Genomic DNA, 25009 nt, shown 5'->3' with positions numbered 1-25009 from the left:
ATAAAATAACAACAACAAAAAATCAAAAATTTTCAATTATTTGTGATCGACAATTCGACATCACAGGCATAAAAATCAACTGAGGCATGACAAGTAATCATTAACATACAAAAAATCACTTCCACTCTTCAGGAAGCCAATTAACATCATCCTTCCATTGAACGAGTAATCTTTTCATGATTTGTCTTTTCAACTCTGCACATACAGAGAACAAAATCAATCTTCGTTTGAGCATGAGTTTCCAACACATTGCATGATGATGTGATGATGGAATCATGATCCCACATTAATTCCCACATCCAAGCATGATGATCATTTCTTTCAACAAGAAAACTTGTACAGATACAACTTTGGAATAGATGTGGGAGTAACACAATTCGACAGCGACAGCCATGGCAGCATACATTATTGATGCTGGTTTTAATCGGTGAAGGGCATATTTCTGTATGAGATGATGTAGAACTCCGAAAGAGAAGCATTCCTTTTGGAATCTTGGGATGCTCACTCGTGGTCATTCAGCTTTTCAAAAAAGGACTTCATTGCTTCATATGTCAACCAGCAAATAGGCGCGGCTGGTGCATGAAACAGCATTCTAGGTTTCCATCCCCTCATCAGCCCAGCATAACCGTCGCACCTTAATATTGCCCGTATAACCTCGTTTATAGAGCTGCTTGAATATCTATCACAACCACAAACACCCTGTTTGAAGAACGGAATAATAAAACTTCAGATTACACAAAAGAAAACAGATTATGGGAACATCCAGTCGACTAATTCCACAAGTCATAAAAGTCACTTAAGAGAGCTGAAAAGATAAGTACATAAAACAGTTGACAGATTAAGAATCAACAGAATATGCAAGGGCATGCAGAGAACATATTCAAATGCTAACATCATGACTATTTTTTTATGAAAGAGAGAGAATACCAAATCAACCATCACAAAGATGACATACAACATTAACCAAGAACCCAAAATAATGGTTCGCCAACTTTCATTCTTCCATGAGTCAAAAGCTTCCCGTATATAACTTCTAATGTCTTCTTAACTCTAACAATCAGTAATCAGCATCTAGGTGACACTGATTTACCAAGGTTGTTGTGCTAAGATGGAGGTTGACTTTGAAAGCCAATCTAACAAAGAAATATACTGGTTCAGCCCTAACTAGGAAATAAGAAGCATTTATAGTGCAGGATGATGTTGCACCACCTATCAGGCAAAGAGTAGCACCAAGTCGCAGGCTGTACCAATTATGAGATTAAACGTCTAAAACAAATCCAATGCACCAGCCTCCCACCAGAGCATAGTTCAAAAATTCAGACATATGTAGACTTATCCTGTCATTCGGAGGGACAATTTCTATGACTTAGAACCCTTTGACACCCTTCTTGTGCTATGGCATAATCTTCCTGTGCAAGCACCCTCTATCAAGGTACTTTCCCTACCGTGATTGTAGGACTAGCAGTACTGTATCCAAGTGTTCTTATCCTGCACAAGCAATCGGTCTCTGCTTTGTTGAATTTCATCATATTTTTCCTCATCAAATCAGTTTGATACTGTTGTCTCCAATTCCATAAGTTAGATCTCAACCAAGCACACATGAATACATAAAAACTCAAGAACACCAGTCCAAACAAAAAAAAAATCAGATCCTGTATGGCCAGTGACCACAAGCAGAATGTGAAAAATGAGGAGCTTGAGGTGCATTGTTATCATGTTATGATATTAATTGCTATGCAACAACTGACATGGACAAGAACATGATACAGAGACTTTGCAACTTTGTTATTATCTGCCAAGGACATGATATCAGAGACTAAGTGCCACTTCATGGAACAAACACCAGATGCAAATACTAAGAGCAAAAAAAGATTCCATCTTTAAGCTACTATATATTATAGATTGGCTTGGAAGCTTTACCTGACACTGTAATTGGGTCTTCACCACATCGAGCGGTGTTGTTATAGCTGCTGCTAAGCCACCCGCCGCAGCACCAGCGGTGGCGTGCACCACCAGCCGCTCATCACTGGCACTCTCCGGTGAGATTTCCATCAGCCCCCTCTTGGCTGCCTCGTACGTTGTGAAGTGCACGGCTGTATAGGGGGCGTTCATCACGACGGTCGTCTTGTAAGAGGCGAAGAACGCCCTGCTCCCCTCCTCCCTCAGAACCCTGGCGACGTAGTCCGCGACACCCTAGTACGGGCTACTTCTGAGCTGGAGACGCTGCTTCACGGTGTCCATGGGCGTGAACACGGCGTCGCTGGCGACGGTGGCGAGCACCCCAGAGGCGGCGTGGGCGATCGAATTGTTGGAGTTCTCCCCGGAGAGCGAGTCCTTGGAGATCTCGTAGACGGAGAAGTACACGGCGTGGGCGCGTCCGGCGCCGAGGCTCATGGCGCCGAGACCGCGGTAGAGGCCGAGGAGGCCCTCGGCGCGAAGGACAGAGCGGACGGCGTGGCGGAGACCGAGCGGCGGGTGGCACGGAGGGGAGCCGGCCTGCATCCGGGTCTTGAGGGTGTCGACGGGGAACTGCCAGAAGTGGAGGCCGCGACGACGCCCGCGACGGATCCGGCCACCATGAACTGCCAGAAGTGGAGGCCGTCGTGCTGCTGCTCGATGCTGAGGTCGCCGGCGGCCGTGGCCGCCGGCGGTAGGAGCTCCGGCGGGCGGAACTTGGCGGAGGCATCGGCCATGGAAGAAGATCAAGCTGCGAGGGTTAGGGTTGATCAGAAGGGGCTTAAAAGGGCATGCATCTACCCGGGGTTTGACTCCCACGCAATAATTCAGGAGATTCGGAGAGAGTAAGCGTCACATCGGATCGAAAACAGGAGGAGAAGAGACATCGCGAGAGCGACAGGGGGGAAAGGTTTTGGATCGAAGCGGTCGTGGACAGCACCGTCTTCGCTTCGCCTGATGCGGAGTTCGTTTCCCCCATGCCTGCTTCTGTTTCTGCTCTCCCTCTGTTTTTGTTTTCACGTTTCCGTGTGCACATCTCTTTTCTTTTGTTTTCTCGCTCTACCAATTTGTTTATGCGTTTCCGCCTCCGTGTGAATTTGTTTCTTCGATTTGTTTCTGTTTTCGCCGTCATGTTCGAAGAGAAGAATGTAGTCAGCGTTGCCGCTGGAAGGAGGTGGTGTTAGTTAATGCTGGGGGCGCGGCCGCACGGTTCTCGATTGAGGACTCATATCTTGTGTGGGACCCGTCACTAATCCATGTTTGGCTTCTCATTCTCGTCTTTCAGTGCCAGGACGAGCTGAAGCCTGCAGCGGGCTTGACAGTGAATCTCTCCCATCGGCAAGAAGGACTTCAAATCCTCCGTGACTCACTTCTAAACCGTAGGATCCGAGAAATGGACGGTTTAGATGTGGGAGTTGAAGAACTTCATTCTTCGTATGCTGTGGGGAGGATCCTAGCTAATTCTCTAACGCTTAAACGCTGGCTCTCACAAATAATATAATAATATAAATTCCTCTCGTAGAAATATTCTTTACATTAAACTGCACATCAAATGTTCTCACACGAATTCGTAATACATTTTCACGACCAAAATATCTCAACATAGAAATATTCTTTCCAAAGATAATACGGCCAAACCAAGCAGCCGTCAATTGGTGAAGAAGACCGACACGAGCGACAGCGGATAAAATCTTGGGCGAAAGCTGTGGCTGCGCTCTTCGTTGCTCGCGTCCTCCACAGGCTCCAACGAGATAAAGAGCACCGCAACCCCGTCGCGGTCATCGCTTTCTTCCCTGCGCACAGCACGCGCGGATAGCACTGCCCGGCGACGACGACGCGAGCTTGTGCGGCGGGAGAGGAGCCAGCTGTCGCGTCCCGCCACAGCTTTTTCCCTCGACGTGTTCCCGTCGACTCCTCAGCCACCGAAGCAGACGCAGACAAGAAATGTCGACATTGTTATCGAGTTATCCCCCCCCTGTTCCTCGTCCTCCTCGAGGCCTCGCTTAAGCAGATGACACAATTCTGCGTCGGAGTGAGAAGGGTCAGCACCATGTCGATGAGTGATTGAGGTCTTCGTCCTAAGGGTCAGTGAGAGATTGAGAGAGAAACCAGACGTGGGATTAATATATGATGTGACGGTGATCTGTTCCAGAGAAATAATATTGTGAGGCTGATTCAAGTACACTTTTGGGAATCTTGCAGAAGGTTGATCTATTGAGTTCTCGGTGGAATGGTCATTATTTAAGCTACGATTATATGTTGACTACAGCATCGACAGCTTGAGCTGAATCAACGCAGGGCTAATAAGTATCTACCATCGCATTTGAAAGAAAACTGATGAGATCGGCAGCTCCATCTCAACATCAAGAAGAAGTAGACGTGCTGCTTTACTATTTTACTCAGTTTCTTGGTTTCTATCTCAATCAAACTAAAGCATATATTGTCATTTGTTTTAGTTTGGATTGTTCTGAGTTCATCCCTAAGCCAAAAACTCTTTGGCTCATGCAGCATCTTTGCATGAGCAACATTCTGACAACAGAGTTTGTGGTATAAAGAAGAACTGCAAGCACATTCTTTACTCCTCAAACACATGCGTGTCGCACGTACACGTTCGGTAGTCATCCCCGTTGCTTAACCATCACACTTAGTATAATGGCAGCACAGAGAAAGCATAAGTTGCCAAATGCCCTACTTCTAGTTTAATCCTGCAGCATCTGAATGCGAAGGATCTGACAACACAATGTAGGCCAAGAGAAGAAGGTCATCACGGAGCTGCAGAGGTTGCTTCTAGGTTTTTCTTCTAGGAAAAGGATGACGGGAAGAGTAAAAGTTGGACATATGATTCAAAATTGGCAGCTGCCCTCATCTTTCTCCCATGACAAGCATCATCACCCTATGATTCTGACAAAGGGAATTGTGTTAGGAAGAACAGCAGGAATCTTCCAGTTTGTGTCTGTAGCGTTTCTGCCTACCTAAACATTGCAATGACGGGGGACACGTACGTGGAAGAATCACTTGATCCATGTGAAGATAAGGATGAGCGGAACACCGACCCACCGTGGAGCGAGCTTGTTAATCTCTGTAGCAAACAAGACAAAAGATGCTACTCCATGTCTCATCTGCTTACGGCCGAGGCACCGTCTAGATTCCATTAACAGAACAGAAACAAAGGTTTCATGTCCATGGATACTCTCTCTTGAGAGCCTCCTGGGGTACATTGCTGGTGGATGGATGGTTCATGAACTGAGCCATGCTGCTGAGCTCGTTGTGCACGACGAAGGACTTGTCGTCGGCGTCCATCTGCGGCTCAGGCAAGGCCGGCTCCTGCTGCATCTGAATGCACAGGATCTCCGCCTGCGCCACCGCGAGTTGCATCTGGAGCTGGGACACCTGGTTCTGCAGGTAGGAGATGGCCCCGACGCAGCCGTACACCGGATCCCTCATCCTTGCGTTCGCTTCGTACACGAGGCTGCTCACTGCGTCCGCTCTTTGGTGTAGCGGAAGCTCCTGCAGTCGATCGTCAAAGGGCATCAGTTGGCTCCCCCACATTGAAGAAGAGGAAGAGGAAGAGGAAGAGGAAGAGAAACCTGCAGCATTTTGCTAACGTTGCTTGCGCCAAACACCTTGTGGACCATGGCAAACTTGTGGGGTTCATCGGAAGGGAAGAAAGGAGCAAAGATGCAGTCCTTGGTGCATCGCCTCCGGAGAAGCTTGCAAGAAGCACAAGGCGAGTTGCCACCCATTTGACAGGGCAGCAAAGAAGAAGACTGGTTATATACTTGCAGATATGGAATTTGGCACGGTGAGGTTAGATGGAGATGCCTCTACTTATTTATCATTGAAGCCTAAGCTGATTACTGATTTGAATACCAGAAGAAAACAGTAATAAAATCTTAGGTTTCAGAGAGGGAATCTGACCTTCTTCACTACTGTGGTCAGAAAGATACAGGAAGAACTGTTCCTATAGCTCATCATCAAGAATCCTACTTCCAAGTCACTCACTCAGCCAAAGTTCAATCAACTGCATATAAAACTGTGCTACAGCGCCTCTGCTCATCATCGAGCATGTGATCATGTGACGAACATACTGGTTTACATGCTATACCTGCAGTCAAATATACAGTAACCTCATATTAAGCTACTTGCATGCCGTATGCAGCCATTGTTAATGTGATGCTCGATGGACAGTAACTCTTAAACCAGTGCAGCGTTCAGTCTTATTTTATGATGTTACATAAGGACGCAGATCAAAGTGACTACAAGTACTGATCCCAACTCAGCCTTCAGCAAGAACACATTTATGGTTGCCCATACTTTGTGCGCATGACATGTAGTAGTAAACATGAAGCAAGGAGGGTAAGACAACATCTTCTTGGTCTCGTCGCACATGAAGTATGTTACGAGTTTAACTTGAGAGGTCGAGAAGGAAGAATCTATGAAACACCAGGTGGGAGGGGCGTGCTCATCGACAACATGTTTGATATATACTCCATCCTCCACAGATTATATATATATATATATATGTGTGTGTGTGTGTAGGCAGTAGATTGTATTCTATCGTCTCCTCTCACGTACATAGAGAGATGAGAATCTCCATTAATGAGGGAGGGTGTGGAAACGACGCAAAACCCTAACTCTAAAGGAGAGGAGAGAAGGGCTCAACGTGAATGTTTGTTGGCAGACGTTCACGTGTTCACGAGTTCTTGTTCTCTCTCTCTCTACCTATCTATCTATATGAATACAGACGAAAGCTTTCATCCACCACAAGATTTGTACGAACTCGAGCCACTTCCCATGTATGATTAGTAGAAGAAGAGTAGATGTAGAGCTGATGAGATTGCAGGCATCACTGCTATGGCTTACATGTACACATGCATGTAGCAGCGAAGATTGGAAAACAAGGAGAGAGGAAACTGTTTGACGAAATGCAAGCTAAGGCTACGTAGGTAGAACTTTGTCCTCTTTAATGATCTCCGACATCAATTTAAAGCACAGAGATCATAAAAAAGACAACAAGCAACCCATCTCGAGGGGGTGGTGGGAAATAATAAGGCTATTGAAAGTTGAACCACGAGTTGCTAATACCCAAGTTCTACATCCACCACCACTCTTGCATTTAATGCCCTCACATGACAGCCTTCGACCTTACACTTGCTCAACCTGCTGCTTGTCATGGCCTTCGCCCGCCATGAGCACCTGCAGTAAGAAAAGGAGCAGTGTGATCTTGGTGACGGGGAAAACAAAATGATTGTTTTGCTTCCAAAGCATGTCTCTTGTGGGGTAGCTCTAAGCACTAGGGAGGAGAGGCCTCTAACTAAGCAAAAGACAGACACAGACATCTTTCCGTTGCTTGGAGAATTGCAACAATTAATGCACGCTGTTGTAGGGAGATTCCTTTTGGATGAGCCCATTAGCTATACATTGTGTGTTGGTCTTGGTGTTGTGCATCGAGTGCTGTAACTCTTGTTGCTTAACTCACAATGCATCTCAACTTCCCTTACGATGAAGGGATGTTTATATATGTGGATTGTATTCATGAAACTTATAGTATAACAAGTTTGTACTATCAAATTTAATAGAACTCATATATATATATAAGCATTGAAAGGTAGAAGAATAGTGTGTGCTTGTTTCTGCTCTTCAGATTAGTTATCTTCTTTTTGACATACCCGATGTCTTACCTTCCATGAAATTGGCGATTGGATACGGGGTCCCGGTGGGAACCACCTTTGAGACGATGTCGCGGACCAATAAAGAGGCAAGAAAGTGAACGGGAAAGAGATCCAAGAATAGAAAGGGCTTTCTTTCTATTTTTATAACATTAAAGCTTCCCTTATTTGGTACCCGTCGGCCCACCTTCAATGACATTCGTGATTGGACAGGGGCTCCGTGTGGGAGCCACCTTGGGGACCACGTCATTTACCAATGAAAAGGGTAAGAAAGTGATCGAGACGGAGATGGACGAGTAAAAAGGGCTCTCTTTTTATTTTTAACATTGGTATTGCTTCTTTCTAACGTACCTGTTATGGTACCGTCCATCTCATTGGAGGTTAGATAGAGTCTACGTGGGAGCCATCTTTGGGACCACATGTTCATCCAATTAAGTGGCAAGAAGCTGATCGACATAGAGAACGATGAGTACAAAAGACTCCCGTTTTATTTTTTTAAGCATAGTATCCCTCCTTTTAGGGATACTCGTTGGCCCACCTTCCATATCATTGGGGATTAGACCACGGTGTCCGCATGGGAACCACCTGTGGGACCATGTCTTTATCCAATGACAGCAATACCTAACTAAAAAAATTATATAAAAAAGTAAATATTTCCTTCGGACGTACCCATTGGCTCACCTTGTATCTTATTGGAGATTAGGTTGGGGTCCACTGGAAGCACCTTTTGGGACCATGTCTTCCTCCAATGAAGAGGAAAGAAAGTCTTCGAGAAACATATGATTGAATAGCTTTGATCGTAGTTTCCTTTGTTTTCGGAGATACCCGTTCGGCCACCTACAAAGGCATTGGAGCTTCGACAGGGGTCCGCGCGGGTACCAAATGTGGGACCATGTCTTGCTTCAAAAATTATTATACGAAGAAAAATAAAAGCATCAAAAATTTGTGGCTGCTGGGATTCGAGCCCAGGTCTCTACGGCCACAACGTAGAATTCTTACCACTAAACTACAGCCACATTGTTGTAATTATGTTACAACATAAATATTTATTTATACTATTTACAAATTCATGATGCGAATCCACCTCAGAGAAAATGAAGTCAACATAATTGTCCATATCGACGACATGGCACGATTTATGCTATCGAATAATTCAGTCATGAATTCATAAGGAAATGACAACCCAATACATTTCTCGAACGTCTTATCCTGATCGAAAATTATCCCCTGCCATAGCATGCTTAATCTATGAAAGGATATGTGTTGGCCTATAGCAACTTGCCACGATCTACATGAGTTAAGATGTAGTTTCTCATGTGCTACTGAGATCAGTTCAACGAAGTGTTCATCAGGAGAGGTGAGCCACAGTGAGGTTGCCAAACTACTATGTGATTATTAGGTTTTAGGCCCAAATTAATTAGTTAAGATATATTAGGATTTTAATGTGAGGGACTAGAATTTTCTAGGATTTTCTGGCAATCATATTATTATATAAATTTATTCTCTTATTATCGATAGTTGATTATCATATCAAAAAGTACCCATCGTTGTTTACTACTTTAAGCTCTTAACTGGTTCAAACCGGTTAATCAAATCAACCCAAAGGCCTAATTTTACAAATGACATGAGCTCAATTTCATAAATCTTATTGTATTAGCCCAATTGAATCAAGATTTCGATTCAGATTAATTAAACCCGTTCGTTTGAAATTTTATCTTTCAAATTATTTGAAATTAGAAATTGGTTAACCAGTTAATCAAATCAGATTAATTGGTTTTAAATCGATTTAGTTACGTAGGACCGAATTAGTTCAGACTCCTTACTTTAATTACTTTAATTGAATCAAACTAGATAATCAATTCGGTTTGGTTTGACCCTTAATGGTTCGATTCGAATGGGTCTAAACACCCTTAATCTCGAGACATGCGAGGGCATTGAGGCATACTAACTTGAACAACTCACGTAGAGACATCAAACTCAAGAGACGTCGAGATTGTCTAGATGTGCTAACTTGAACAACCAACATAGAGAGTGTGGAATATAGGAGATTCATAAGGCTGTTGAGGAATATTGAATTGAATTACCTACATAAGGACTATCAAGAATAGGAGACATGCAAAGGGTCTAGGCATATTGACCTAAAATATCTATGTAAGGAGCATTAAACAAATGTAAGAGAAGTACAAAGATGTCAAGATATACCCACTTAAGAATCTATATAAAGTGTATCAAAACATGGGAATAACATGAGGGAGCCAAGATATATTGACTTAAACTATCCATGTAGGGAGTGTCGGATGAAGCATACACATGAGGGCATGAGGGCATGACATGTCAACTTTAACTGCTCATATATGAAGTATCGGACATAAGGGATATATGAGAGCAATTGGCTTGAATGACTCTCATTAGTAGTGTTAGACATCAAAGATGCATGAGAGTCTATAAGCATATCGACTTGAACTTACCATATAAAGAGCATCAAATATACTATATGTATGAAAACATCGAAACGTGTAGACTTGAATGGCCTCTCTAAGTATTGTTTATTGTAAAAAATTGCAAGCGAGTCATTACATGCTAAGTTAGAATGTTGAAAACATGTTAGGGTGTCGAGGCATGCTAACTTGAATTACTTATATGGGGAGCACTAAATAGGCATGCTGACTTAAAATGCCTATGTAGGGAGCATTCAATACAGAAAACATATAACAACATTAAGGTATGTTGATTTGAATTGCCCATATGGGAAGTATCGAATGTAAAAGATACACAAGTATTGAAGAATGACAAGATAAAGAAGATGTGGGAAGGCATCAAGACATGCCAATTTAAATTGCCCTCATTCGGAGTATCAAATGCAATAAACATGTAAGGACATCAAATCAAATTGATTTGGAATGCTCGTGTATCAAATATAGGAGATGTATGAGGAGATTAAGGCATGCCGACTTGAATTATTAACATAGAGAATGATAAAAGGAGACATATGGGGGATTCAAGGTATGCAGTTGGAATTGCATGCAAATGATCATCAAAGACGAGATATATGAGGGCATTAGAGGGTTACCAACTTGAATTGGTCATGTATGGAGCATCTGTAGGATACACACGATGACATAGGGATATGTCCACTTGATCTGCTCACGTAGATAACATCAAACATAACAGATGTGCAAAGACATTGATGCACGATGACACCAACCGCTTATATATGAACTATTGAATGCAGGAGACACATAAGGATATCGAGGCTTATCGACTTAAACTACCAATGTCAAAGTGTTAACCATAAGAGACATAGGAGGTTATCAAGGTGTGCTACTTGTGTATTGAACATTGAATGCAAGAGATGCACGAAGGCTCCATGTGTGCTGACTTGAATTGCCAATATAAAAAATATTAGATATAAGAGGCATACAAGGGCATTGAGGTATGATAACTTAAAGTGCCCATAGAGGGAGTGTCAAACATAAAATATATGTAGGTATATTTAGTTGCGTCATCATGAACTTCCTATGTAGGAGACACTTAGAGAATTTTTAACCTAGGATACACATGAGGGCGCCTAGTTGTGTTTGCTTGAATTTCCCATATAGGGTGCATCAGACATAGGATACATGCAAAGGCACTAAGGCTTATCGACTTTAAGAGGGAGTATCAAATATTAGACATGCGTGAGGGCATTGATGCGTGTTGAGGAGATGCATGAAAGCTTTAAGGTGTGTTGACTTGACCTATACATGCAGAGAGTATGAGAAGCAGAAGACACATGAGAATATCAAAGTGTGTTGATTTGAACTACTCACATAGAAAATTTCAAAAATAACATATGCTAGAAGTATCTGAGGCATGCCGATGCATAGAGCATGTTGGATACAAGAGACATGGGAGTGCATCAAGTTATGCTGACTTGAATTACTTATATAGAGTATTAAATGAATGAGATATTAGAGGACATCGAGGCATGCTAGCTTGAACTAACCACATGTTAAATCTCGTATTTTGATGATGAAACCAATTGATAATATTTATGATTTGATATGTATTTTGAGTGACGCAAAATGCTTCGATCAGGATGAGATAATTAAAGCAGGAAGAATCATGTTGGGCCGGAGGAAAACATGTCAGAAGATTGGATATTAGGCCGGAGGATCGGTCGATGTATCGACAGAAGGCTTCGGGCTATGGATTCGGACATCGGGCCAAGAAGAGCGGATATTGCACCAAGGATATCGGAGTTGCAGAGTCAACTAACCGATTGGGCAATAGGCCATAAGAGAGAACGATGCACCAAAGAATCGGACGAAGCATCGAGGGACCAATGACATGCCGGACAACATGATTAATGCTTAGTAATAATTGTCTAGATCGAAGTGTGTTTTACATGTGCAGGATTAACTACGATAGCAAGGTATGAAGCAAAATGAAGTCCCGGAGTCAAGGACGCGATTTCGTTGGGAGTTCGAAAGTTTATCGGAAGTCTAGACGTTCATCGGAAGTTCTGTCGAAACCAACTGAGAAGTCTCAGAGCTTGCTAGAGAAGCTCACCGGAACTCGCCAAGAAGATCGTCATGAAGTCCAGAAGCTTGCTAGGAGTCCGTTGGAACATTGTCGAGAGATCGTCGGAAATTCACCGGAAGATCGTCGGAAGAAACTAGACTTACAGACTTGTTTAGCTTAGAATATGTCTTAGGAATCGTGATTAGCATATAATTAAGATTGGATTTGGGCCAACCCAATTAGGGGCCAGTTCTGCCCATGTAAGAACTATGTTGAGCCCAATGAAAAGGCCCAAACAATGCCCCAAGAGGTGACATCGTCGTAGCACAGTCTCCGAGATTGTGTCATGCAGTGGTACCGCCTGTTAGGATCGAGAGCACTAAGAGGGGGGGGGGGGGGGGGGGGGTGAATTAGTGCAGCGGAAATCTTTCAGCGATTAAAAACGAAAGCTGCGTTCGTTCGATAAAAACTATTTTGATGCAAAAGCCGATTCTAAGATTACTTATGATTAAGTGCAGTTTACGTCTAAACACAGTTTGCGTCTAAACGCAGTTTGCGTTTAAACACAGTTTACGTCTAAACGCAGTTTACGTCTAAGCTCAAATTGCGTAAATCACTTGTTTAGATCAAAAGCAGTTTAAGCATAAGTATAAAGACAGTGTGCTGCTATTGTACAGCCCAAAAAGTAATCTGCAAAAAGCAGATTTACGTCTAAATGTAGATTTACGTCTAAACGTAGATTTACGTCTAAACGCAGATTTACGTCTAAACGCAGATTTACGTCTGAACTTTGAAACTCGTTTGTAGACTCGCAGAAGGCAATATGCAGTTCAAGACATAAATGTAAACTGAAATCTGATGATTATACGAGGAAAGCCGATTTACATCTAAATGCAGTTTTACGTCTGAATGCAGATTTTCGTCTAAACCTTGAAACTCATTCGTAAAATTGCAGAAGACAGTTTGCAGTTATAAATAGAATCAAAACGTAAATGTAAACTTCAAAGAAACTCGTTCGTAAAAGCGCAGAAGACAGTTTGCAGTTACAAAACGTAATCGTAAACTGTAATGTATGAAAATACGATTTACGTCTGAATGCAGATTCGGAAAGATCAGCACTTAGAAACTTGTTCATAAAGGCGCAGAGAGCAGTAGCTATGTAGGAGGTTTGCAGTAATGATAAAGTGCTCAAAATAAACGTAAACCAGAGATTTAGAGTGGTTCGGTCAGTCTTGACCTACTCCACTTTTGGCTTCCTCCACCGACGAGGTCACCGACGTCAACTAGAAGCCTTCCTTCAATAGGCGAAGGCCAACCACCCTCTTACAGATTCACTCCTTTTGACGGGCTTAGGAGACAACCCTTACAGAAGTTTTCTCTCCTCTCTTTACAACTCAAACTTGAAGAATAGAAAGAGGAGAACTAGCAATTTTGAGCTCTAAGAAACACAGAAAGATAGCAAGATTTCGAGTGTGTGTTCTATGCTTTCAGTGCTGAATGGGTGGGGTATTTATAGGCCCCAACCCAGTTCAAATTTGGAGCTCAAAACGATCAAATCCCGGAATTCCGGGATCAGGCGGTTGTACCTCCTGACTGGAGAGGTTGCACCACCTGGCAGAGCTCGAAGACTGAGCCCAGGCGGTGCCACCTCTTGACTGAGGCGGTTGCACCTCTCTGCCAGAGCTCGAAGACCGAGCTCAGGCGGTGCCACCTCTCTGTCAGGGAGGTTGCACCGCCCAGTCTAGCTCGAAGACTGAGCTCAGGCGGTGCCACCTCCTAGCTGGGGAGGTTGCACCGCCCAGTCTCGCTGGGAGGCTTAGCCCAGGCGGTGCCACCTCCTGGCCTAGGCGGTTGCACCTCCTGGTGCAATCAGGGTCCGAATGGTTAGCTCCATTCGGCCCAATTTCAGTCTTTCAGGGGCCCAATTGCCCCAAGATTAAGCTAATGGGATCACCTCCCATTTTCCAACTTAATCAATGTGCTAACTACGATTAGATCTAAGATAATTTCTGCAGCTTTGCTTTGGTGCGTCAATCGCTTCTTCCGGCGAGTTTCCGGCGAACTTCCGTCGATCATCCGATGAACCCTCGGTGATGCTCCTGCGGACTTCCGGCAAACTCCTGGACTTTGCGATGATCCACTTGGCGAGTTCCGTCGAGCTTCGCTTGGCAAGCTTCTGGACTTCTTGGATTTGTTCTCGCAGAACCTCCGACGACCGTCCGAACTTCCGTCGAACTCTCGAACTCCCAACGTGATCATGAACTTGACTCCGGCGCAACTCCCGCTGCTTGTCTTTCTTCCATCGTAGTTAATCCTGCACACTCAAAACAAAAACTTCGATCGAGACAATTAATCCTAAGCAATTAACCAAGTTGTCCGGCATATCATTGGTCCCTCGACGCTTCGTCCGATTCTTCGGCGCATCGTCCTTTCCTGCAGCCTATTGCCCAATCGGCCAGTTGACTCTGCAACTCCGATATCCTTGGCACAATACCCGCTCTTCTTGGCCCGATGCCCGAGTCCACGACCCGAAGCCTTCTGTCGATACGTCGACCGATCCACCGGCCCGACGTCCAATCTTCTGACATGTTCCTCCAGCACAACATGATTTTCCTGCTTTAATTGTCTCATCCTGATCGAAGTATCCTGCGTTACTCAAAACGTAGATTAAATCATAAACATATATCAAGTAGTTTCATCATCAAAATACGAGATTCAACAATCTCCCCCTTTTTGATGATGACAACTACTTGATGACGGAGTTAACCTTAACTTCCGGAGTTTAAACAAACTCCCCCTATCAATATGCCATATTGATAGAAACTCTTGGATTCAAAAATCCAAGCAACATGTCATCATAAACGGAGTTAACCTTAACTCCCAGAGTTTAAACAAACTCCCCCTATCAATATGCCATATTGATAGAACCTTGAATTCAAACTGAATTCAAGTCATTGCAATATTCATCATGAATACTTGTAACACGTTATCATGAACATATGCATAAACTTATGCATCACATATCATGTCATCAACATACTTTCATCAACATACTTCTCCCCCTTTGTCATCAACAAAAAGAAGAAGTATCACAATCAAGTGTTTGTGATATTGGTTTAACTCATTGCATGAAAAACATAATATCAAGTTTTATCATCATGCAATTTTGCTGGAAAATATAGCAAGTGTTGAATCATGCTTAGAATATTCAAGCTATCAAGTTTTAGATATGCAAGTTTTATAGCATACAAGATAGCACTTGGTATGAAAATTAGAGATGTTCAAGATAGCAAGTTCTACATCATGCAAGCTAGCAAATTAGAGATGTTCAAGAAGGCAACTCTTGCTTCTTGAAATATAAAAATTTTGTCCACTTTGCTAGATGCGCAAGTTAGCATGTTTTGCTTCTTGAGATAGGCAAGATAGCACCTTTGTTCTTTTTGTTTCTTAAGATGTTCAAGATAGCAATTTCTTCTCTTTTGAGAAGTGAAAATTTGCTTTCTTCTTGAATTGTGCATGCAAGTTATCTCCTCCTTAGTCATTGTCAAAAAGAAGGGAAAACCCTTTCTGTCAATTTCTAAATCATGACAAAGGTGAGTAATCATTCTTATTTCAAAATTCCATAATTGAGATAAACCTTGAATTCAAATCAAGGCAATTTTAATCAAGGTTCATATCATATGCAATACATTACGTAGAAAGCATAAGTATTGCATGCATCATTTTAGCAACAAATCGTAGCATTTCATCACATGGCAAGATATCATCAAGTAGAATTACGATGCAAGTTCTTGATATCTTAACATGATGAAAATTCAAATATGGCACTTATAGTATCAATTCATATATTTCTCCCCCTTTATCATCAACAAAAGGAGAAGTAGCTCTAGCTATTTTAAAATATATACAAGTTTTTATAACATGAAGCTATATTTTCATCACAACATATAAGCACAAAAGCATAGCAAGATTCTTAGGTTCAATCATGGCAATTCAACACTTGCTTCATATGCAAGATTGCACTTGCTTTTCTTTGCATGTTCTAACTAGCAAAAGCTTTCTCCCCTTTGTTTTTGTCGAAAAGAAGGGAGAAATCAATGGCCAAAATTTTTTAATTATTATACAGGCCATATTACAAAATCTTGTCATGATATCAAGAAAGTTCAAGAAGGACATGATCCATTCAACAAATCCTTTTAATAGGGCAAAGGAATTATATAACCAAGAATCATGATTAAAATATTTCAATATCATAGATCAAGTCATGATTCGTGATTCATCATAAAGCAAATTAATTTTCAGTCATCACATAAGGCATTTAAAGAATTTTTGAAACATAGAAGAATGATTAATTTAAGCATGTAATGTTTCAATCAAAATCAAGTCATGAATACCAATACTTTCATATTGTGAGTATCAATTCATGAATACCAAAAGATATTATTTGTGATTTCAATTTTGCAAGATCATGATTATGATTTAGACATAACTTATTCAAATCAAATCGTCAACTTGAAACTCATAATCAAGTCATTAAAATTAATTTCGAAATTCACAAAATATCATGAAATCAAAAGACAAGTTGCATTTCATTTGAAGAACTCCTTTTTTATAAATGTAGGGAGCATAATGAACGATCTTGATTTATAAAGAGCTTCATGTTATAATTATCAAGATCATGATTTTAATAATTATTCTCTTTAGCAAAGAATCACAAAAGCACTTTATTTTTGCATAAGAAATCTCATTGTATTATGATTTATAAATTCTTTTTCTACACATGAATCATAGGAGATATGTATGTGAAACAAATCTTTGCAAGCAAAGACACTATCATTCATATTTCAAGATGGAATTTATAAGCAGGAATCATTTCATCAAATCCATTTTAGAAAAATATTTTTCAAAAGTGTATGAGAAAATCCGATTGTTAGGATACCAATTGTTAAGTGAATCCGAAAATGAAATTAGTACTTTCATGCATTCGGATAAGATTTTGCTATAGATTTTCAAGTTCAATTATGAAGATAAAACATGCTCATGATCATAAAAATTTATGTATCCAAAACATATAATTTCCAACATGTTATAGTGTAAAATCATCATGACAATTAAGTGTTTTGAACATTGAATCAAGAATGTCCGAAAAAATAATTTTAACACGTTCATGCATTCGAGCACATTTTTGCCATAGTTTTTCAAATATACTCATGAGAATAACACATGCTTATCGTCGGCTTAAAATCTCATGCATAAAATTGTTAATCAAAATATTTAATTTCATCATTATGCAGTTCTTCAAATCAAACATGATCTTTAATCAAAATCGAGAAATAACAATGGAAATCAACGTAATACACATGATTTCATATTTTCAATCAAGATCATTTTATTTGTTTATCATAAAATATGCAATATTATAATTTTCGAAATTACTTAGTATGATCATAATAAATTTTTTTTTAACATGTAATTTTTAAGAAAATTAATTCTAAACTAAAAGAGAAAAATACATCATGAAAGCATCAAGTAATTTCAAAATAAATTAGGGGGATTTCGATTACCTCATCATTGTAGGCTGTTAAGGCGTAGTTTGCCGCCTTGCTTTTGTTGACTTTTTCTTTTTCGGAGGAGCTCGATTCATCCCAATTTTTGTTCTTCTTCTTGCGTTTAAAGCAAGTAGTTCGATTCTTTTTGCTTTTTAATTTTCGTTTCATTTGTAGTTTAAGTTCACCATCACTTGAGCTTATGCTCGCGTGGTCTTCAAATGTTCTATGTCCCAAATCCTTCCTGTTCTTTGGAAGGTTGTTTTGTTCATCATTGTCCTCATCACTTGAGTCATCGCTCAAGTGGCATTCATTTGTCTAGAGTTCCAAATCCTTCCTGTTCTTTGGAAGGTGATTGTGTTCAACATGTTCATCATGTGCATTGTGCACCATTTCATGTCATCAATGAACCAATTAGTTCTTCAAGTGGTAAGTTGTTTAGGTTTTTAGCTTCTTGTATTGCAGTTACTTTTGAATCCCACTTCTTAGAAAGAGAATGCAAAATCTTGTTTACGAGTTCAAAGTCCGAAAAACATTTTCCAAGAGCTCTTAAACTATTGACGACATCCGTGAAACGGGTGTACATGTCGCCTATAGTCTCGCTTGGTTGCATTCGAAAAAGCTCGAAATCATGCAATAAAAAGTTAACTTTCGAGTCTTTGACACTACTAGTTCCCTCGTGTGTGATTTCAAGTGTTCGCCAAATGTCAAAAGCTGTTTCACACGTAGAAATCCGATTGAACTCATTTTTGTCCAAAGCGCAAAATAAGGCATTCATAACCTTTGCGTTTAAAGAGAAATACTTCTTCTCCAAATCCGACCATTCGTTCGTCGGTTTAGAGGGAAGTTGAAAACTGTTTTCAACGATATTCCATAAATCCAGATTTAGAGAAATCAAGAAAACTCTCATTCGAGTTTTCCAATAAGTGTAGTCCAATCCGTTAAAGAACGGTGGACGAAAGACCGAAAAGCCCTCTTGAAGAGCCATTTCTCTCGGGTGCAAATCCGAAATGAGAAATACCCCGCTCTGATACCAATTGTTAGGATCGAGAGCACTAAGAGGGGGGGGGGGTGAATTAGTGCAGCGGAAATCTTTCAGCGATTAAAAACGAAAGCTACGTTCGTTCGATAAAAACTATTTTGATGCAAAAGCCGATTCTAAGATTACTTATGATTAAGTGCAGTTTACGTCTAAACACAGTTTGCGTCTAAACGCAGTTTGCGTTTAAACACAGTTTGCGTCTAAACGCAGTTTACGTCTAAGCTCAGATTGCGTAAATCACTTGTTTAGATAAAAAGCAGTTTAAGCAGAAGTATAAAGACAGTGTGCTGCTATTGTACAGCCCAAAAAGTAATCTGCAAAAAGCAGATTTACGTCTAAACGCAGATTTACGTCTAAACGCAGATTTACGTCTGAACTTTGAAACTCGTTTGTAGACTCGCAGAAGGCAATATGCAGTTCAAGACGTAAACGTAAACTGAAATCTGATGATTATACGAGGAAAGCCGATTTACGTCTAAATGCAGTTTTACGTCTGAATGCAGATTTTCGTCTAAACCTTGAAACTCGTTCGTAAAATTGCAGAAGACAGTTTGCAGTTATAAATAGAATCAAAACGTAAATGTAAACTTCAAAGAAACTCGTTCGTAAAAGCGCAGAAGACAGTTTGCAGTTACAAAACGTAATCGTAAACTGTAATGTATGAAAATACGATTTACGTCTGAATGCAGATTCGGAAAGATCAGCACTTAGAAACTTGTTCGTAAAGGCGCAGAGAGCAGTAGCTATGTAGGAGGTTTGTAGTAATGATAAAGTGCTCAAAATAAACGCAAACTAGAGATTTAGAGTGGTTCGGTCAGTCTTGACCTACTCCACTTTTGGCTTCCTCCACCGACGAGGTCACCGACGTCAACTAGAAGCCTTCCTTCAATAGGCGAAGGCCAACTACCCTCTTACAGATTCACTCCTTTTGACGGGCTTAGGAGACAACCCTTACAGAAGTTTTCTCTCCTCTCTTTACAACTCAAACTTGAAGAATAGAAAGAGGAGAACTAGCAGTTTTGAGCTCTAAGAAACACAGAAAGATAGCAAGATTTCGAGTGTGTGTTCTATGCTTTCAGTGCTGAATGGGTGGGGTATTTATAGGCCCCAATCCAGTTCAAATTTGGAGCTCAAAACGATCAAATCCCGGAATTCCGGGATCAGGCGGTTGTACCTCCTGACTAGAGAGGTTGCACCGCCTGGCAGAGCTCGAAGACTGAGCCCAGGCGGTGCCACCTCTTGACTGAGGCGGTTGCACCTCTCTGCCAGAGCTCGAAGACCGAGCTCAGGCGGTGCCACCTCTCTGTCAGGGAGGTTGCACCGCCCAGTCTAGCTCGAAGACTGAGCTCAGGCGGTGCCACCTCCTGGCTGGGGAGGTTGCACCGCCCAGTCTCGCTGGGAGGCTTAGCCCAGGCGGTGCCACCTCCTGGCCTAGGTGGTTGCACCTCCTGGTGCAATCAGGGTCCGAATGGTTAGCTCCATTCGGCCCAATTTCAGTCTTTCAGGGGCCCAATTGCCCCAAGATTAAGCTAATGGGATCACCTCCCATTTTTCAACTTAATCAATGTGCTAACTATGATTAGATCTAAGATAATTTCTGCAGCTTTGCTTTGGTGCGTCAATCGCTTCTTCCGGCGAGTTTCCGGCGAACTTCCGTTGATCATCCGATGAACCCTCGGTGATGCTCCTGCGGACTTCCGGCAAACTCCTGGACTTTGCGACGATCCACTTGGCGAGTTCCGTCGAGCTTCGCTTGGCAAGCTTCTGGACTTCTCGGATCTGTTCTCGCAGAACCTCCGACGACCGTCCGAACTTCCGTCGAACTCTCGAACTCCCAACGTGATCATGAACTTGACTCCGGCGCAACTCCCGCTGCTTGTCTTTCTTTCATCGTAGTTAATCCTGCACACTCAAAACAAAAACTTCGATCGAGACAATTAATCCTAAGCAATTAACCAAGTTGTCCAGCATGTCATTGGTCCCTCGACGCTTCGTCCGATTCTTCGGCGCACCGTCCTTTCCTGCAGCCTATTGCCCAATCGGCCAGTTGACTCTGCAACTCCGATATCCTTGGCACAATACCCGCTCTTCTTGGCCCGATGCCCGAGTCCACGGCCCGAAGCCTTCTGTCGATACATCGACCGATCCACCGGCCCGACGTCCAATCTTCTAACATGTTCCTCCAGCACAACATGATTTTCCTGCTTTAATTGTCTCATCCTAATCGAAGTATCCTGCGTTACTCAAAACGCAGATTAAATCATAAACATATATCAAGTAGTTTCATCATCAAAATACGAGATTCAACACTGCCCAGACACAACCTCTGAGGTACTGCCCATTATCAGACTAACACTTGCGGTGGTACCACCTGTACTTAAGAAACCCGGGATAAGATATTTTTAGGCTCCAAGTTTGAATCAACTTGAAGCCTATAAATACTCCTCTCATCCCTGGTAAACTAACACAAGTATTGAGAGTAAAAAAGGATCGAAACGTTGCTGTAATCTTATGTGAGCTCATCTCAAAGTTCTAAGTGTTAGAATAGTTTGAGAGAGGAGTGAGTGGGGGCGTAAGGGTTATCTCCTAAATCCAGTAAAAGGAGAATCAAGCCGTAAAATATGGTTGGTCTTCGTCTATTGAAGGAAGGCTGATAGTGGTTACCGGTGGCCTCGACGGAAGAGGAATCGGCGAAGTGGATGTAGGTCATGACGACCGAACCACTATAAAATCTGATTTGTATTTCTTTGAGCAATTTACTTTAACTACAAACCTCCTTACTTGCTCTTTATATCCACTACTCTCTTACGTATGCTTTCAAGTTAAGTTTCCGAAATCGGTTTTCAACGTAAATAGATTTTATCGTAAGAAGATTTTTTAAACCGACGTTATTTTATCGCTACACTAATTCACCCTCCCTCTTAGTGCCACTCTTGATCCTAACAATACAGAGTATCAAATATAAGAGATATGCGACGATGTTTGTAAGAGAAGTGCGATAGTGCCACGACATTTTATGTTGAACTACTTATATAGGGAGCACCAAACAAAAGAGATATGTGAGGGTAACAAGATGTGTTGAGTTATATAATTGTATAGAAAGCATTAAACTAAAAAACATGTAAGTATATTAAGGCATGTTAACTTAAACTATCCATATAGGAACCGTAGAACATAAGAGATATATGAGAGTACTAAGTTATGTATCCTAACTTTAACTACCTATGTCAAAAGTGCTAGATATAGGAGACCCGAATGCACTTAGGTGTGCTGACTTGAACTGCTAATATATATCAAACATAAACAACTCTCTAGGACCTTAAAGTGTGTTGACTTGACTAGCCAACATATAACAAACACAAAATACTTCATAAGGACAACGAGGCATATGGACTTGAATTGCCCACGTAGGGAGTTTTAGTCACAAGAGATACATGAGGACTTCAAGGCATGCTAATTTAAATTACTCGCATAGGGAATATCGAAAAAACATAAAAGCACCCAAAAATACTAACTTGGAGTACATATAGAATGTTAGGGAGATGGTGCCAAGTACTTGAGATGTCATGGTCATCTTGAAGATACATCGGGTGGAGACATTATGACCAACTTGAAGATGTGATGGACAAATATGTTGATATTATAGCAAATAAAGATATCATGATCATCTTGAAGTTATAGTGAACGGAGACATCGTGGTCTTCTTGAACTTGTGGCAAATAAAGATGTCACATCTGACTTGATATTATAGCAAACTGAGACATCATGGTCATTTTAAAGTTGTGACAGATAAAGATGTTTTAGTTATCTCAAAGAAGTCACATATGATGATTGGAGCCACACATCGAAGGAAGCCATGGATGGCTGATGATATCATGGATGGTAGATGAAGTTGTTGACTATGGAGATGTTGGAGGAAGTTGCAAACATTAAACATATATGATGATTGAAGGTATAGATGTTGAAGGAAGCTATGGACAATGATCAAAGCCATGAATGATCAAAGCCATGAATGTTGGAGGCAGCCACAAATGAAATTATGGATGGTGGGCAACGTCTTGGACAACAAATAAAGCCATGAACCATAGACAAGGTGAATTGTTTACGATAATGCCTGTTAGGACTCTTTTTCTTAGCTTTTGAATAATGTTTATTGAGTTTGTTTAGTCCAGTTGTTTATTGAGTCGGTTTGGTTCAGTTAAAATCAAGTAGAGATTTATTTAATATTTATTTATTATTAGAGCGGCTTCTTTTCAGAAATCTATGACAAATACTATTATGTATTTAGATAAACCCTAGGAGGTCGATCCCCTCGAAACGATCATGGTCTTATCATTTGGTATCAAAATAACGATCATTGGCGTAGCCCCCCTAGCCTCGCTTCCCTTCTTCACCACCACCACTACAAGGTAACTCACCGCTCGATCTCCTCGCTGCGCCATCTCGTTCAAAAAAGAAACACGAGAGGAAGAAGAAGCCGCAGCCACCCCTGCTTCCGGCCAGCCCACCCGCCGCTGCTGCTCTCCGGCCAGCGCCTACCATCGCCCCGCTTCCCGGCTGGCGACCACCGCCGCCGCTGTTCCCCGGCCAGGAGGCGACGCTGCCAGCGTCCATCCCAGCCCTACTGCCGCCGCCCGCCTCCCCTTGCGTCGCAGCGCAGCCGCTCGACCTCTCCTCGTCGGCGATCGTTGGTGACACTGCTCCCAGCCGCGCCACCACCGCTGCCTCTCCACCGCCGCCCGCCTCCCCTTGGGTCGCAGCCGCAGCCGCCGATTGTCGCCCTCCTCGCGGCGACCGAAACAGGGCAACTCACGGATTGCCCTTGTTCCCAGCCGCGTCACCACCACTTTAAACTCCCAGCCGCATCGCCGCCGCTCGATCACCTGGCCAGCGACCTCTTCTCCTCGTGTCCCCATCTCGCTCGAGCAAGAAGGACCGCCGGCACCGCAGCCGCAGCCCCTCCTTGCAGCGGTTGCAGAAACAGAGCTTCCTCTGTTGCCGCAGCCCCTCGTCGATCGCAGCCACGCCTCGAGCGCCGTCGCCTTCCAGCCGACCCACCACCACTGCCAGCCACCGTGCGGCGACCGCTGCTCGCCTCCCAGCCGCCGCTCCCCCTGGCTCGGGTGAGAACGACCGCCGCCACTCCCCCTTGCTCTGCCCCCTTGGTGACCGAAACAGGGCAATCCTCTTGCTGCTGCGAACGGTTGCCACCACCGTCGCCGCTGCTGCCCAGCCAGCGACGACGCCGCTCGCCGCCCAGCCTACCACCGTCGATTCCATTTTCCACTGCAGCCTCAACCTCGGCAACACCACCGCAGCCGCCCTCCAACAGCACACGCAGCAAGCTCTTGTGCGGCCGCTTCAACCTTGGCAACGCACGCACCGACTCTTCTCAACCTCGTCCGCTTCAAAGGCACCGTTGTGTCCTCAACCTTACGTGATCCCTCGACGTCACCAACGCCTCCTTCCATAGTGCGGTAAAGATAGAGCAACACTGCCTTCCATCTGCACCGTCGCAACCATCGCAGCGACAGGCTCTTGGCGACGCTGCCCCCAGCTGCAGTCACATCAATGTAGTCGCCTTCCAACCCCGGCGTTCTCACCCCACGCAGCGATAGAAACAGGGCAGCTACTCTTCCTCCAACGCAACGACCGTAGCACTGCCCTTGCCGTCCACCTCCTCGGCAACTTCGCATCGACAGTGTTGATGCCCTTGACCCGACACCAAAAACAGGAGTTGAGATTATAGATTTGTAGTCTTACGCAATGGCCACTGATAACTCGGTGAAAGCACAAATGGAAGCGTTGGAAATCAGAATTTAGAACCGACTGCAAGAAACACTTAATGATTTCAAAAAGAGCCTACTGGAGAGCCTCAGCAAATTTCAACAAAATGAAAAAATTTTTCCGTTTTCACATAACCCCAGAAGAATCTAAGGTAGAAGTGACTTTAATCCAGCTTGAGGGAGATGCACTCCAGTGGTACGATTGGTATGAAACTTTCCACGGAGTTCCTTCGTGGGAGCAGTTCAAAAGAGGGCTTCTTGTTCGCTTTGGCCCATCCGAATATGAGAATGTTGATTGCCAGCTCGCCAAAATTTGTCAGACATCTACAGTGTTAGAATATCATAGTAGGTTTGAAAGATTGTCAAATCAAGCTAGAGATTGGTCGGACCGACAACTTCTGGATACATTTATTGAAGGGTTTATTCCAGAGATCCGGTGTGAAGTTAAGGCTCATCAACCCCGTACTATGATAACTGCGATCTCATTTGCAAATCTACATGAGAAAA

The 25009-nt window shown here is 42.7% G+C and overlaps 1 protein-coding gene, 1 non-coding gene and 1 pseudogene across 2 annotated transcripts; all 3 read right to left on the bottom strand.

Moving 5' to 3' along the window:
• Positions 1-69: 69 nt before the first annotated feature.
• On the bottom strand, positions 70-2927 carry LOC135614916 (uncharacterized; annotated as a pseudogene).
• Positions 2928-5025: 2098 nt separating this feature from the next.
• LOC135614917 (LOB domain-containing protein 12-like) lies at positions 5026-5888 on the bottom strand. Its single transcript, XM_065112795.1, has 2 exons — positions 5544-5888; positions 5026-5463 (listed from the first exon to the last, which is right to left on the bottom strand). Exons 1-2 carry the CDS (start codon positions 5697-5699, stop codon positions 5131-5133), a joined length of 489 nt encoding a protein of 162 aa, XP_064968867.1. The 5' UTR covers positions 5700-5888; the 3' UTR covers positions 5026-5130.
• A 2681-nt stretch (positions 5889-8569) lies between these two features.
• On the bottom strand, positions 8570-8641 carry TRNAH-GUG (transfer RNA histidin (anticodon GUG)). The gene has a single exon. It is a non-coding gene; the product is annotated as a tRNA-His (tRNA).
• Between the last annotated feature and the right edge of the window lie 16368 nt (positions 8642-25009).

Source organism: Musa acuminata, chromosome BXJ2-6 (genome assembly GCF_036884655.1).
Source record: "Musa acuminata AAA Group cultivar baxijiao chromosome BXJ2-6, Cavendish_Baxijiao_AAA, whole genome shotgun sequence".
Lineage (NCBI taxonomy): Eukaryota > Viridiplantae > Streptophyta > Magnoliopsida > Zingiberales > Musaceae > Musa > Musa acuminata.
Note: the sequence above shows the minus strand (reverse complement) of the source record. Positions and strands in the feature narration are given on the sequence as shown.